This window comes from Styela clava, chromosome 2 (genome assembly GCF_964204865.1).
Source record: "Styela clava chromosome 2, kaStyClav1.hap1.2, whole genome shotgun sequence".
Classification (NCBI taxonomy): domain Eukaryota; kingdom Metazoa; phylum Chordata; class Ascidiacea; order Stolidobranchia; family Styelidae; genus Styela; species Styela clava.
In genome coordinates this window covers 26,799,524-26,815,034 of record NC_135251.1, presented here as the reverse complement: position 1 = coordinate 26,815,034, position 15,511 = coordinate 26,799,524, and the positions used below count along the sequence as shown (strand labels likewise).

General features: G+C 34.3%; 3 protein-coding genes across 3 annotated transcripts; all 3 read right to left on the bottom strand.

The window, feature by feature from the left end:
- Positions 1-1,066: 1,066 nt before the first annotated feature.
- LOC120335295 (uncharacterized) lies at positions 1,067-3,368 on the bottom strand. The gene has a single exon (XM_039402784.2). It carries the CDS (start codon positions 3,358-3,360, stop codon positions 1,129-1,131), a length of 2,232 nt encoding a protein of 743 aa, XP_039258718.2. The 5' UTR covers positions 3,361-3,368; the 3' UTR covers positions 1,067-1,128.
- An 11-nt stretch (positions 3,369-3,379) lies between these two features.
- LOC120335300 (uncharacterized) lies at positions 3,380-7,771 on the bottom strand. Its single transcript, XM_039402792.2, has 7 exons — positions 7,521-7,771; positions 6,968-7,115; positions 6,522-6,555; positions 6,374-6,448; positions 5,539-5,646; positions 4,883-5,025; positions 3,380-4,548 (listed from the first exon to the last, which is right to left on the bottom strand). Exons 1-6 carry the CDS (start codon positions 7,694-7,696, stop codon positions 4,994-4,996), a joined length of 573 nt encoding a protein of 190 aa, XP_039258726.2. The 5' UTR covers positions 7,697-7,771; the 3' UTR covers positions 3,380-4,548; positions 4,883-4,993.
- A 1,858-nt stretch (positions 7,772-9,629) lies between these two features.
- Positions 9,630-13,958, bottom strand: LOC120335301 (uncharacterized). The gene is made up of 7 exons (XM_078110020.1): positions 13,636-13,958; positions 13,060-13,207; positions 12,175-12,208; positions 12,027-12,101; positions 11,604-11,711; positions 10,947-11,089; positions 9,630-10,571 (listed from the first exon to the last, which is right to left on the bottom strand). Exons 1-7 carry the CDS (start codon positions 13,809-13,811, stop codon positions 10,317-10,319), a joined length of 939 nt encoding a protein of 312 aa, XP_077966146.1. The 5' UTR covers positions 13,812-13,958; the 3' UTR covers positions 9,630-10,316.
- Between the last annotated feature and the right edge of the window lie 1,553 nt (positions 13,959-15,511).

Here is a 15,511-nt window from a genome sequence, read left to right as displayed (position 1 = left end):
ACAGTATGGTCGAACTTGGAGAACTTCAAATACCAAGAGGTTGTTATGCTGTGCCGTCGCCTAGAATCTAAACCTTGGATCAAGGTTTCTTAACCTATGTTTAATTGAGCACCCGTGGTTTGGCGGAATTGTTCCAGGGGTTTGAAAAAAGTTATAGAAGGCTCTCTTTGTCGTCCGTCACAGATGTCACACCCTTGAGGTGTGCTTGCGTATTAGCGATTTCAGACGCTTTCTGATATAGCTTCGAAGGTTTCGGTTGTTGTGACTAACCTCAGGGAACTTGAGTCGAATATTTGCGAAAACGACACCATATAGCCATAATCCACTACAAGTTGAAAATCAGAAGTAAGTGTGCATGATTGAAAATAAAATCAATGCGTGTTTGAGGTTCCCCAAATGGCCTATCTTTTAAGCTTTGCACGCCGACGATCTTATTATGGCACCGATTCATACCGTATCAAAATTCCTTTAAAACAATTAACAATGCTTTCGAGTGCATTTGATAGCTATTCGAAGTCTGAGATTTTTTTAATGTCTTCAGTCACACAACATATACTAACCCTTGTACCAATAAGTTTTTTGCACAGCATGGGATATTTCGACAACGCTGATCACGGTGGTTTGTGCGAAAAACTCTTTGCTATTCCCAGCAGTATGGCGGCTAATACCCTTCGACAACCCATGCTCAATCACAATTACAGAACCATTCGCACTCTATATAAATTGAAGACGGTTGCATTTTCTATAACTTTGCGCAAAATATTAGATTCCGGTTATAAAGTTCAGGTTGATCTCCAGGTTTTCACTGTTCAAAACGTTAGGATTCGACGAAATCTTACAAAATAACTTGCAGTATATATTTCAAGTTACATTTAGTAACACGCAATATTACTAATGTTTTCCGATAGTTTTATCAAAATTATAGACACGCAATGCTAAACTTATATTGGTAACAGTTTTGACTGATGACACAGTGACTATTTTGACAAAATCATTGTCATCATGCGAAAATCAGTGTAACATTAATGTTTCATAATATTCCTTATAATACCTTCATACCAATTCTACAAAGAAGCTGCAAATTAGAGTTGTTTTCATCATTTTATTTTAATAATATTATAAAAAGAGTTAGGTAGGTTCCTTATCGTATTTGGTCTTGGTAATTGAATATTCTTTCATATCGCTCATGGTAGATTTCACTGGGGACTCAAGGTTATCTCCGTTTGCATTGAGATTCGAGGACAGATCATTCTTCCATGGATAGTCACAATTTTCTCTTGCAGATAGAACACAATTTTCAATTCCATTGACGTCACCCAATAAATGCTTCTTGTCAGTTTCTAACTTGCCAAACAGTTTCATCAATAGATCCGACGGCTTAGTTCCCTCCTCTTCTTGTTTTCTCTCGTAAGAGGACTTTGATGATTGTTTTTCTGTCGAATTGTAGTTTCCCACAGTGAGATATTTTCTTCTAGTGGGCGTGTCTCCAACTGTCGGAGAATAACTGCCAAAATAGATAACTTCTTTTTCAAGTTTTTCCAGCCTTTTCTTGCAGCCATCAATGGATGAAGGGATACCCAAATGGAGATTTTCAATTTCTTTTGAAAATTGGTATCCTCTTTTCTGCATTTTTTCTACAGTATGTTTTTTAGGTTCGGTCCAATAATCCTCTTTGATTGATGAAAGTTTTTTCTGTGTATTTAATTCGGATTTTGATACAAAGATTTGGTCTAGTTTTAGGTTCGAGCAATCCAGGTTACATTCGTTATTATGAGGTTCTAATGTACTAATCAAATTTGGTAATACCTCTTTGTTGTTTATTAGGGTATGAGCCTTTTTATTTTTGACATTTTCGTTATTATTTTCATGCTTATTTTCTTGATGTGTAAAATTTGAAAAGTCCAGCAGTCTTCCATTTTGGTCAAGATGTCTTGTTACTTTAGCCTCATTCTTTTGTGTACTCTTTTCATCACACTTTTGTAACAATTGTAAAGACGGAGTTTCAAACTTTCTTGTCAAAAATATCGATGATGTTTGCAATTCGGTGTTGGGTGTTTCTATCTTATTCGAATCATATGTTTCTGGCATACACTGTTCCGAAGCATCAGTTTTCAAAAAAGGCGACGGATTTTTAATATCCTCAGATGAATCGAAAAGTAAATCTGCAGTTCTCGCATCAGTGTGTTCTTGCTCATTTGTGATAAGTTTTTCAGATGTAGAGATAGATATTTCTTGATCAAACGAATGTGCGGTTCGATTACCTGAGTTCAAAAGATCGTCTTTTTTAACCTGTGTAATATCTGGTGAATGAACCAATACATTTGAGTTTCCATCATTTTCAGATTTCAATTTCTCAGGCTCAGTTCCCATTTCAGTAGTCTGTAGTGTAGGGGGTGCTGCAAAATTGGATTCATGAACCTCTGAAAACTTACTTTTCGATATTATGTGTCGCTTTCTACGCATCGCATAAATATTAGTGTTGCCAAGAGCCCTTTCTTTCTCTCTCAATTTTGATTTCGTTTCATCAAATTCTTTCACCATTCCGTCAAGTTTTTTCTTAGTTTCTCTATGTCTTTTCCTCTCAATATTAATTTGTCGCAGAAAGCAATTTGACGTAAGTTCCACATGTTTATTTAGCTTCTCAATTTTCTGTTCAGCGGTCTCCAGAATGCGCTCCCTATCGGCAAGCTCTTTTGTTAGCGTCGATCTTTCATGGAGCTCATTTTCTTGAACAACGTCTTTTAGTTTCCGCAAAGTACTCTCCATTCTTAACATCGATTTGCTATTTTCGCGCAGTTTGGATTCTAGTTCTCTTTCAGCAGTGCGGGCTCTTCTCAGCCTGAAGCGTAAAGATTTTTCCTCTTCTGCCTGTTGCGATAGCAATCGTGGTAAATCGCTCTCCGTCTCGTCAAATTTACGAATAACTTTTTCTTGCTTTTGTTGAAGTGTTTTCAAGATTCTATTTTCTTTTGAAATCTCTTCAAATTTTTGCGTGATATCAAAAAGCTCATTTTGAAGTTTATTCAACTTATCTCTTTTTGCTTGAAGCATTTTAGCTACTAAAGTATTTCCGATATTTGCATCTGAAACAGATACCTTCTTAACTATGTTTCTCAATCCTGATCGTTTTCTTTCATCATGCCCCGTCTTTTGCCGACAGTTTTGTAAACTTCGCCTTTCATATTTTTGTGTGGATTTAGAGGAACACATCGGTACACTTCGTCTACTCTCGATATCGAATTCATCGGAATAGATGGGCGAATAAGACACATATTCATCTTCATACTGTCTTTCTTCCACGTCGTACTCCGGACTTGAATTGACCTCCTCCGAAGTATTGCGCGGATAGGGCACATTCATCTTTACACTCGTGGGTATACACTGAGTTTTCACAACATGATATTACTAAAATAATGATTTGAAAACTTTACAAACGCATTATTACGTCACACCAAGTTCACACAAATAGTTACTTTTATGTCGTCACAGTTAAAATAAATGAAATGATTTTCTCGGAATCGCAGCTCCAATTTGGTCTATAAACTATAAACATGTGATCCCATAGCGCACAAAATATATTTATTGACTTTGAAAAATGGTTTGTTTTGCAATTGGCATGATTCACTTAGTAATACACAATCTGAAATATTAAGATATTTCCAACTATCTATTCTACAGATTCGTCCTGATGACCTCATTTCTTGTTTTGACTCACAGATTTCATAGATGAAGTGTTGCAACTTCTATTTTTTCGTCATTACTTTACATACATTACAACCTTTATTAATTAATGATGGACTTTTTTTACTAGTGTTCGACACCAAAATATTCTAGTGCTATAGTCCAATATATATTTGATTCATGTTTCCGAGTATTAAACTTCTACTAAAATCTAGATATTAACAATATTTTACACTTAGTGTTTACCTAAATTCATAGTGACAGACAGCTTTTTGAGAAATTGAATATAAAGGAACTAGTAGAAAATAGTTTTTTTTACTGATGCCTCTTTTGCCAAATTTCTCCAGGTCAAATTTGCTTATGATTGTCGGTTTATGAAACAAAAGAAAAACCTAAACACCAAGTCGCTGCGCTATTTTGTGCAGATCACTGGTACGTGACTGAAGTGATGAAAGATGAACAAGATTAGTCATTTTATATCGTCCACTGCTCCCTATTCCCAAGATGAGTAGAAAATTTTTTTTCAATATTATCAATTGATATATACACAAAGTTTAGACATTGCCGATGAAAGCTCGTATTCTTTTTTACTTCTGTTTTGTTGAAACAATATCATAGTGTACAGACAACACATCTCAACTCTCTGCCTGCTACAAATGGTTCACAAGGTAATGAAGTACACTGAACTTCAACCATCTGCAGGAATCCCCCTTTCTGATCTCCTATCGTGCCGGGAACAATTTGAGGTCTTTCGTCCACACAAATGAATTCAGTCGAGTGCTTGTCACTGTGACCCCCAGACATTATATATCCCGCATATTCTCTGTGCCAACCTTTGGGACAATCGCCTCTCCCAGGAATCATCATCTGCAAAGTGTAAATTTTTAACTCAAATTAAAAGAGGGAGAGTTTATATCACAAAAATGTCATGACATTTTTTTCGAAAGGTTATACACTTTTATACAACTGTTTGAGTTGGGCGCACCAAATTTATATTTTACAATTTTTATCGTTATGCAAATATCCCTCGACTCACAATGATGTTGAATTTGAAGAATACCAGTGAATAAGAAAATCTTCTTACAAAATATAAATTGATTTACGAAGGTATTTGTAATTATCCGTTTTCTTCCAGGTATTATGATGTAATAATATTTGATGCTGATGTATGACTTTGTATGCATGTAAGAATATTTTCTACCTTAGATACCCGAGCTTCAGCCATGCACATAGCACATGGTACAGAATGGAATTGCAATGAATTTGTTTCAGTCGACGTCAAATCAAATAATTGATACACCCAAGCACTGTCTCAAAATTCGACTCCATAGACGTAGGAACTTCCTACAAATTGAGAATATAAAAGAAATTGTACAAGTTACTAGAGTTTGGCAAAAGTGCACACTTTTTGCGTAAAGCAGTGGTGTGCAACCGACGACCCACAGAGAAGTCCCTATTTTAAATGGTGGGGTGTCCACGAAACGAGTTTTTGATTTAGTTTATTCCGGTATGTGCGAGTAATTCCAATCCCTTTGCGATGCAAAGCCTATCCCTAATTTCAATTTATTATCTAAGCCTATGACGTTACAATGCCCTACCTGCTAGCTTGTGCGAAGTGAAAAACGCATGTCATAAGATCAACAACCAAATTTTGTGCCTGCAACTACCAGAAAGCCTATGTGCACCCCGCGGTTTCACCCAGTTATTTGTATCTGGCCCTCTTGTATTATAGGTTGCATATTCCTGGAGTAAAAACCTGACATGTTTGCCAGTTGAATAATATAAATATTATCTCACTACATTTGCAGCCAGTGAAGTCAGAAAGTCGATTACGTTTGGACGAAATTTTAATATTACCTTGAGATCCCTCAACATATTTTCCCGGAGTGTAAGAAACGTTATGGTGAAGACACATGTAGTTTGCTCCACTTCCAGTATTAGCGTAATAACTTGCTGCCATATATCCTGCATTGAATACAATAACCTCAATTAAAATTCCATAATAAATCCAATCCATAAAAAGAACCCGCAATGAACACATTACAACGCACGCTTGTTTTATCTAAAATGTGGACCTATTATCTTTTGCAGGGTTCTTCAAACTTTTTTCATCACGACCCACTTTTTGCGACCCCCAATAACTAAAATGAAAATACATTAAAATTTGATAATACAAAGACTATTTAACAAAAAATAATAACACTGACAATGAGAACCATTCCCTTGGATATTTTCGCACAGAACATAGAACCTGGTTTCTATTTCTATGGTTGTTGGTCTCAGTATTGGTTCCAAATCTTTCAAATTAGATCAATATTTTGTTTTAACATAACTTAGTGTCGAAAAGGATTTTACCACGACCCCCAATGATCCCTTTCGCGATTTATCGGGGGTAGACTCCCAGCAGATCTCTGTTCTCTCTTATATAATTTATGTTTTTATTTTCAACCCAAGGTTGTGCTGATTTTGAAGAAATGTGCTTCTATTTCTAATATTCAGCTTGTCGATTTTAGCAGAATCGGTTACGACATTGGGTCTCTATATTTTTTGTACTCTGTTTATATTAATATTATTATATTAAATTATTGTCGAATTCAATATGTATAAATTTGTTATGTTGCTCAATTGATTATACGATGTCTGCATTGTATAATATCTCTGAATATGTTTGTATCCAATTACTATTATTTACCAGAATAAACAAATCTCGTGATCCCGTGATTTGGGCAATCTCTTCTTCCCCATCTCAAATAAGTTATTCCTCCAGCTGAACAAAATAAATCATATCTGAATGTGTTTCAAAAGTAGCCCAGTTTAACTTTTTAAATTTTTACACTTACAATTGTTGCTTTCTAAATATTCTTCTTCTTCATTCTACAATAAATCATTAATAATAAAATAGTTTTAAATAAGATATGCGATACACACGCACCAACATGCAAAGAACACTAAATATATCCCTGATAACGAACACGTACAAACACGAAGCGGTTCTAAAACGATGATTTATATCAACAACCTTTCTATAAATAAATGACCAACACATTTAATATCACCATCAGTATGAGTCAATCAACTACCAAGCAGTTAAAATAAAGGAAACACTCCCTCGTACTTATTTCTAATTTGAAGCGATTTGTTCGATATATCATATTTTTAGTATGTAGTTCAAATTGTTTTATGCTAATTGCAAACTAACATATTTCTTCTACACCTGTGAATAACGCAACTTTTGCTAAATATAAAATTGAAAAATTGTTAAATTTGTTGTCATTTGGTAACTTACTGAAGAATGTCTGTTTGATCTCTTCGTAATTACGTGCGATGCCATATGTGATTTAATGGAATCAGCAATTTCACGCTTCATTCTGCTATGTTCAGCTTCATCTCTGTCTTTAATTGCTGCTCTCAATACTTGAATATCTTTTTCATACCTGTTGTATATATTGTCATTGCTTAAGTAGTATATCATCATATTGACAGTAACTACTAAAACAAATATAGAACAACAATTTAAAACTTTAATTGAATATCTGATATCTACAATCCACATTTTATTAGGAATTTAGAAGTAGAAGTTTTAAGATTAAAATGCCTCTCTACGGATAGAAGTAGATGCTAATTGCCTGAATATTGCAATAGGCGCCGTTATATTATTCACCTGGACAATGACAAATACTTAAATCGTACATGGACACATTTAGTGGGACAGATAAATGTCCCAGACATTTTCTGGGAATAGCTCATTACTCAAGAACTCATTTTTCAGTCGCAGCAAATTTTATGAATTGGCTTAAATAGTAAGCAAGTTTTTTGCTAATGTATGCGAATTTCATTACCTTATCATTCTTCCATTATTATGTGATATGAACTGCGTCGTACTTCCCAGTAAAATTGCAAGCACAATCAAAGATGTCGCAACTTTAACAAATCGTATGATTATCGATGTCCTGCAACCTGCCAGATAGCGGGTTCCGAGTAATCCAATGTCATTTTCGGAATCTCTTGCAAACATGATATCTATATTATTGGTTCTAATCTATTGTGCTAACAAATGCCGCCTAAAACGTAAAAATGATAATGATGTGAAAATGAAAAAATCAAGCTTTACTTAAAAGTACTTCTTACTTAAATAATTGATCCATGTCAACGCCATGAGTCACTGAAGCTGCAAAACAAGTTTTCGCTGAGGTTCAGCTTACCTAAGTAAAATTCCTCGACATGGTATTGAACATGGCGTGGTAAACAAACGGGTTCAAAAATGGGGCCTACTTACAGAAAGAAACAAAATATCAATTTGTTGAGCAAGTTGCATTCAAATCGCGAGGCCAATGACGTTTTTTTTACTCAAATTGCAGCTCCTCTGTTAAAGTTATCTTACATACAATAAACTTTTTAAATAAGTGCTAATCTGGTAAGCTTTTGCGCGAATAAAATATTATTGATTTACCGTGTAATTCTGCAAATATTTTTTGAAATTGAAATCATTCTGACAATGTATCGCTTACAGAGGAATGTTATTTGTAAACAGAAGTAAACAACGTTTCTATGGAGACGTTCAAATTATCATTCTCCAGTTGTTATTTATTAACGTTCTGCAAAATATAAAATATTTACTAAATGTTAATACAGCACGATATAATATTACAAGAAAGTATGTTAAAACAAGGTTTGGTGGTTATTACAAGTCTATGTGCGCTCATGCATGCCTCACATGGTCTATAGATTTTGAATAAAAACCACAAAATTTCCTCGATGTTAGGAAATCCCATATTTTTAGAAGCGCCTCAATGATTAAAAAAAAAAAAAAAGATGGTGTTTATTAGTTCGGCAACGCTGATTCAACGGTGATAATTCCGAAATATTCAATGTTATTCGATACCACCGATTGGTTTATACTTATATTTTTACATTCGCACGAATTATGTTTATAATTCATTAAACGTAATCTTTATGTATTCTTGTTATGGACGTTGCTCTATCAAGGTGACTGTTAATTTGAGTGTAACCAATCCAATTAAGCTTAAAGTGCACCAAACTAGCCCATTGTAAATGGATATCTTATCGATCGGTGAAATTATTATTTGCTCTGCTTATGTGATAGACGAAATCCTAAGTTATATACAATTGTTACTTCTTATGATGCGTTGTAAATCTAGGAAGACATGTTACATATAGTACATAGGGCAGCCATATGTGTTCTTTCGTATTAGATACTGCGGCATTTGCAATGGAACACAAGCTCGTACGCATACAATGACAGAGTTGAAGGCAACGCCGGTTCCAATAATAAAATCGTCTCTATTATGTCATTATTTAGGTCTCTTTGGCAGGATTTGTTTGATCATATGTTAGTTAAGTGTTTTATAAAACACATCGATCACAAATTAATACCCAACTTCGAAATTTATGACTTTCTTAACACAATTTAAGTATATATTTTATAATTCGCGTTTTCCAGATTTATGTTTTTGATATTTATGATTATGAGTAGATGCTGTCAATTATGACCAAATTTTAAGGTCTTTTCGCATTATCCTGGTACATACTGAACAAATAACACTGTCAATGTATTTTACTTTCAAGTGTTTTAAAAATAAATATGATGATGAACAATTTCAGCTCCCTTCCTGTATTCCCGCATATTGTTACGCCTATGAAACTTAGCTTTTCAAAGAGAAGATCAACGTTGGGGTGTCGATTTGTAGTGTTGGTGGTGTCACATGTGTAATCAGTTAAATGATAAATTAACTCCACAACAAGCTAATCGTGCTGTTCATTTATCGTGGAGTGATAACTGAATAGTCAGACTACGCAATTGATGAAGAAGTATTATAATGTTATTGGTAACCTACATGACATATACAAGAGTGTTACAATGCTGAAATCGTTGATACCACGATACCTGTAAGCTTTTGGGGTGAGAACTGCACGAGAAACTAAAGATATATTCATTCATATAACAGTTTATTCCATTAGTCATTTGCAACAATTGATAAATGGTTTGAAATACAATAATGTACATTGAGTCTTACCCATGAACAAGAATCCATGCACAAAAAAGGGAAAACACTCTGTGATAACCTTATCAGTTCATGAAACCGTCACAAAGAACAAGGAATTTTTTTTATATAAGGAAAAGTATGCAAACAAAATTACATTAAAATAAACTCAGCGCTAACCCCCCTTCCTCCTACAACTGCTCCCTGGGGGCCTTGGGATCCAGGTTAGAAACCACCGGTCTATATATTAACCACTATTTCACACTAACTGTTTGCCTAAAATTAAATTATATAGTGACAGCTTTTTGAGAAATTGAATAAAAAAAGCTAAAAAAACATGATTTTTTATGATAATACCTCTGGCCAATTTTTTTCACGCCAGATTTGCCTATGATGGTAAGTTTGTGAAACGATGAAAAAACATGAACACCAAGTTGCTACGCTATTATGTGCAAATTTCTGGGATATGACTGCAGTGATAATAGATATAGATATATATATACAAAATTAGTCATTTTATATCGTCATCTGCTCCTTCCTATTCACGAGATAGGTACAACAAAAGTACATAAAGCTTGAACATTGCCGATGAAATCTTGTATTCCTTTTTAAATTTATTTTGTTAAAACAATATCATAATGTACAGACAACACATCTCAACTCTCTGCCTACTACAAAAGGTTCACAAAGTAGTGAAGGACACTGAACTTCAACCATCTGCAGGGATCCTCCCCCCTGATTTCCTATCGTGCCTGGAACGATTTGAGGTCTTTCGTCCACACAAATGAATTCAGTCGAGTGCTTGTCACTGTGACCGCTAGACATTATATATCCCGCATATTCTCTGTGCCAACCTTTGGGACAATCGCCTCTCCCAGGAATCATCATCTGCAAAATGTAATGTTTTAATTGTCCGTGTTCCATTACTCAAATTATAAGTAGAGAGCATTTTTATCACAAAATGTCATGAGATTTATTCAAAAGTTTACACTTTTATACAACTCTTTAAATCAAGCGCTCTAAATTTACATGTTTTACCATTTTTATCGGTATCCAAATAAATAACACTCGTCTGACAATGATGTTGAGTTTGAAGAATACATGTGAAAAAATCTTCTCACGAAATATAAATTGATTTACGAAGGTATTTGTAATGTATTCTATTGCACTCATGCAAATTATTTTCTTATATACTAGATATTATTATGTAATAATATTTGATGCTGATGTATGGCTTTGTATGCATGTAGAAATCTTTTCTACCTTGGATACTCTAGCTTCAGCCATGCACATAGCACATGGTACAGAATGGAATTGCAATGAATTTGTTTCAGTCGACGTCAAATCAAATAATTGATACACCCAAGCACTGTCTCGAAATTCGACTCCATAGACGTAGGAACTTCCTATGAATTCAGAATATAAGAGAAATTGTACAAATTACTACAGTTTGGCAAAAGTGCTTTCTTTTTGCGTAAAACAGTGGTGTGCAACTTGCGGCCTGCGAAGAAGTCCCTATTTTAAATGGTGTGCTGTCCACGAAACGAGTTTTTGATTTAGTTTATTCTGGTATGTGCGAGTAATTCCAATTCCTTTGCGTTGCAAAGCCTATACCTATTTCCAATTTATCATCTAAGCCTATGACGTTACAATGCCCTACCTGCTAGCTTGTGCAAAGCGTAAAACGCATGTCATGAGATAAATAACTAAAATGTCGTGCCTGCAACTACTAGAAAGTATATGTGCGTCCCGCGAATTCACCCAGTTATTTGTATCTGGCCCTCTTGCATTATAGGTTGCACATTCCTGGAGTAAAAAGCTGACATGTTTGCCAGTTGAATAATATAAATATTGTCACACTATATATGCAGCCAGTGAAGTCAAGCAGTCGATTACGTTTGAACAAATTTTTAATATTACCTTGAGATCCCTCAACGTATTTTCCAGGAGTGTAAGAAACATTATGGTGAAGACACATGTAGTTTGCTCCACTGCCAGTATGAGTGTAATGACCTGCTGCCATATATCCTGCATTAAATACAATAATCTCAATTAAATTCCATAACAAATCCAATCCATAATAAAAACTCGCAATAAACACAGTATAACGCAAGCTTACGTTACTTGTTTTATCTAAAATGTATCACTTAATCGGACACTAGGTGGATCTATAATCTATTGCAGCGTTCTTCAAACATTTGTCACCACGTAATTAAAAAAATACATTGAAAAATTAATACAAAAAATAGTAAACAAAAAATAATGGTGCTTCTTGGATTTTACACTGTCTACAATCTCGTATACTCTCTTTAAATGCGTTTTTATCCGATTACAGCTCTTTACCAGAATAGACAAATCTTGTGATCCCTTGATTTGGGCAATCTCTTCTTCCCCATCTCAAATAAGTTATTCCTCCAGCTGAACAAAATAAATCATATCTGAATGTGTTTCAAAAGTAGCCCAGTTTAATTTTCTATATTTTTACACATACCAATTCTGCGATCCAAGTATTCTTCTTCTCCATTCTACAATAAATTAATAAAATAGTTTTAATAAGATATGCGATACACACGTACAAACACGAAGCAGTTCTAAACTGATGATTTATATCAGGGGTGGCCAACCTGCTCTCGACCGCGATCGACTGACTGACTGATCGGTAATAAGATCATATATACACAAAAACAAATGAGTACTGAATATGCAGATAAGTACACACATGCAAACAAAAGTTCCACCGCTGCCCAATCTCGGCTCTGTGGGCGCATTTTTAATTAAATTGCCACGAAAACTTCAATATTCTTTGGGTTTTATTCAAATAATACAATTCAGATCTAACGCATGCCTAACTTTTAGTCCTAAGTGATGAATATTCCTCAAAAAACCTTGCCAAGTATCCCTATTATCGAAACAGCGTAAAAAAATTCTTAAACCTAAAATGTTACATGACTAATCAAACTTAGGTAACTAATTTCTCAGTACCGTTTCTCAGTCAATACACACTATATTCGGCGCGTTCATTCCTAAACATTGGCAGCGGCGAAATTTTCATTTGTTAAATAATACTATGATCCATCGGACTTGGCCATACTCAAATGCTGCATGTGTACATAGTATTTTGCGCATGTAGGCTACGGTCCTGTATTTTTCTTGTTTTAAAACACACAACAGCCGCCGCATGAAACAGGTTCAAGGTAATTTTTTGGGGTATGTTATTAAATTCACTCAACATCTGACGCGATCAACTACACGAAACGTGGCAACCGGTCGATCGTGGTCGACGTGTTCTCCACCCCTGAAATAACGTTTAAGAAAAAAACCTTTGCTAAATATACGATGAAAAGATTGTTAAATTTGTTGTCAATTGCTAACTTACTGAGGAATTTCTGTTTGATCTCTTCGTAATTTTGTGCGCTGCCATATGTGATTCAAGAGAATCAGCAATTTCACGCTTCATTCTGATATGTTGAGCTACATCTCTGTCTTTAATTGCTGCTCTCAGTACTTGAATATCTTTTTCATACCTGTTGTACATATAGTCATTTATTAGTTAGTATATCATCATATTGGCAGTAACTACTAAAACAAATATAGTACAACAACTTAAACATTAATTGAATATATGATATCTACAATCCACATTTTATTAGGAATTTAGAAGTAGAAGAATTAAAATGAAAATGCCTGTCTCAAAAGAAATGCACATAAATTAGATGCTAATTGCCTGAATATTGCAATAGGAACCTTTATATTTTTCAATCGGACAATGACAATAGCATAAATCGTACATAACTTATATTGCCATGAACACATTTAGTGGGACAGATAAATGCCACAGACACTTTTTGCGAATAGCTCTTGCCTCAAGCACTCATTTTTCAGTCGCAGCAAATTTTATGAATGTGCTTTAATGGTAAACACGTTTTGTGCTAATGTATGCGAATTTCCCTACCTCAGCATTCTTTCGTTATTTTGTGATATGAACTGCATCGCACTTCCCAGTAAGAATGCAAAGACAATCAAAGCTGTAGCAACTTTAACAAATCGTATGACTATCGATGTCCTGCAACCTGTCAGATAGCGAGCTTTCAATAACTCAATTTCATTTTCGGACTCTCTTGAAAACATGGTATCTGTATTATTGGATTCAATCTATTGTGCTAACTAATGCCGCCTAATACGTAAAAATGATAATGATGTGAAAATGGAAAAATCCAACTGTTCCTAAAAGTACTTCTCACTTGAATAATTCATCCGTATCAGCGATATAAGTCACTGAAGCTGCAAAACAAGTTTTCCGCTGAGGTTCAGCTTACCGAAGTAAAAATCCTCGACATGGTATTGATCATGGGGTGATAAACAAAAGGGTTCAAATAATGTGGGCTAGTTACAAAAAGACACAAAAGAGTAATTTATTGAGCAAGGTGCATCTAAATCGCGAGGGCAATGACGTTTTTTTTTACTCAAATTGCGTTTCCTCTGTTAAAGTTATCTTACATACAATAAACTTTTTAAAAAAGTGCTAATCCGGTAATCTTTATCGCGAATGAAATATTATTGAATTATCGTGTAATTCTGCAAATATTTTTCGAAGTTGAAATCATTCTGACAATGTGTCACTCACAGACGAATGTTATTTGTAAACAGAAGTAAACAACGTTTTCATGGAGACGTTCAAATCATCATTCTTCAGTTTTTATTTATTAACGTTCTGCAAAATATAAAATATTTTCTAAATGTTAATACAGCACTATATAATATTACAAGAAAGTATGTTAAAACAAGGTTTGGTGGTTATTACAAGTCTATGTGCGCTCATGCATGGCTCACATGGTCTATAGATTTTTAATAAAGACTACAAAATTTCCTCGATGTTATAAGATCCATATTTTTAGAAGCGCCATAAAATGAATAAAAAGAAAAAACCGATAGAATTTATCAATTCGGAAACGCTGATATTCAATCGAATGAATTTTGAAAAGCAGCGAATAATAATACTAATTCGGAAATACGCAATGCTATTCAATACCAGCGATTTTTTATACTTATTTTTTCGCACAAATTCATTCGCGTGATTTATGGTAATAATCGATTACAGGTATTATTTACTTATTCATGTTAAACACGTTGCTCTATCAAAGTGAATGTTAATTTGAGTGAATTCAATCTAATTAAGCTTATAGTTCCCCAAACTAGCCCATTGTTATAAATGAATATCATATCGATGAAATTATCATTTGTCATGCTAATATTATTGACGAGATCTGAAGTTATGTACAATAGTTACTTCTTCAGATGCGTTGTATATCTAATAATACATGTTACATATAGTGCATAGACGTAGCCATCGGGGTCTGGGAAGCCATATGAGTTACTTTATAATTTAATGCTGCGGCATTTGCATTGAAACACAAACTCGTAAGTTTCATCACTAATTCATCAATTTAACAAATTTTCTATAGCATACAACAGTCAATGTCAGAGTGGTAATTCAATGTCATTTTCGTACTCTCCTGAAAACATGATATTTATCTTATTAGTTTCAATCTATTGTGCTAATAAATGCCGTAATAAAATCAAAAAATGATAATATTGCAAAAATGAAACAAATTCCAACTTTTATTAATTGTGCTTCTCACTTGATTAATTCATTCGTATCAACGCTATGAGTCACTGAAGCTGCAAAACAAGTTTTTCGCTGACGTTCAGCTTACCCAAGTCAAAAATCCTCGACATGGTATTGAACATGGCGTGATAAACAAACGGTATTCAAGTATGGTGGCTAGTTACAAAAAGACACAAAAGAGTAATTTTTTGAGCAAGTTGCA

Bases quoted from the DNA above. Each gene is read 5' to 3' on its own strand.
- LOC120335295 (XM_039402784.2), bottom strand. From the start codon at position 3,360: ATGAATGTGCCCTATCCGCGCAATACTTCGGAGGAGGTCAATTCAAGT.
- LOC120335300 (XM_039402792.2), bottom strand. From the start codon at position 7,696: ATGTTTGCAAGAGATTCCGAAAATGACATTGGATTACTCGGAACCCGC. The intron at 6,556-6,967 runs GTAAGTTACCAA...GATTTATTGTAG, and splicing joins GATCAAACAGACATTCTTCA to AATGAAGAAGAAGAATATTT. The intron at 6,449-6,521 runs GTAAGTGTAAAA...TATTTTGTTCAG, and splicing joins ATATTTAGAAAGCAACAATT to CTGGAGGAATAACTTATTTG.
- LOC120335301 (XM_078110020.1), bottom strand. From the start codon at position 13,811: ATGTTTTCAAGAGAGTCCGAAAATGAAATTGAGTTATTGAAAGCTCGC. The intron at 12,209-13,059 runs GTAAGTTAGCAA...AATTTATTGTAG, and splicing joins GATCAAACAGAAATTCCTCA to AATGGAGAAGAAGAATACTT. The intron at 11,090-11,603 runs GTAATATTAAAA...CTGAATTCATAG, and splicing joins ATACGTTGAGGGATCTCAAG to GAAGTTCCTACGTCTATGGA.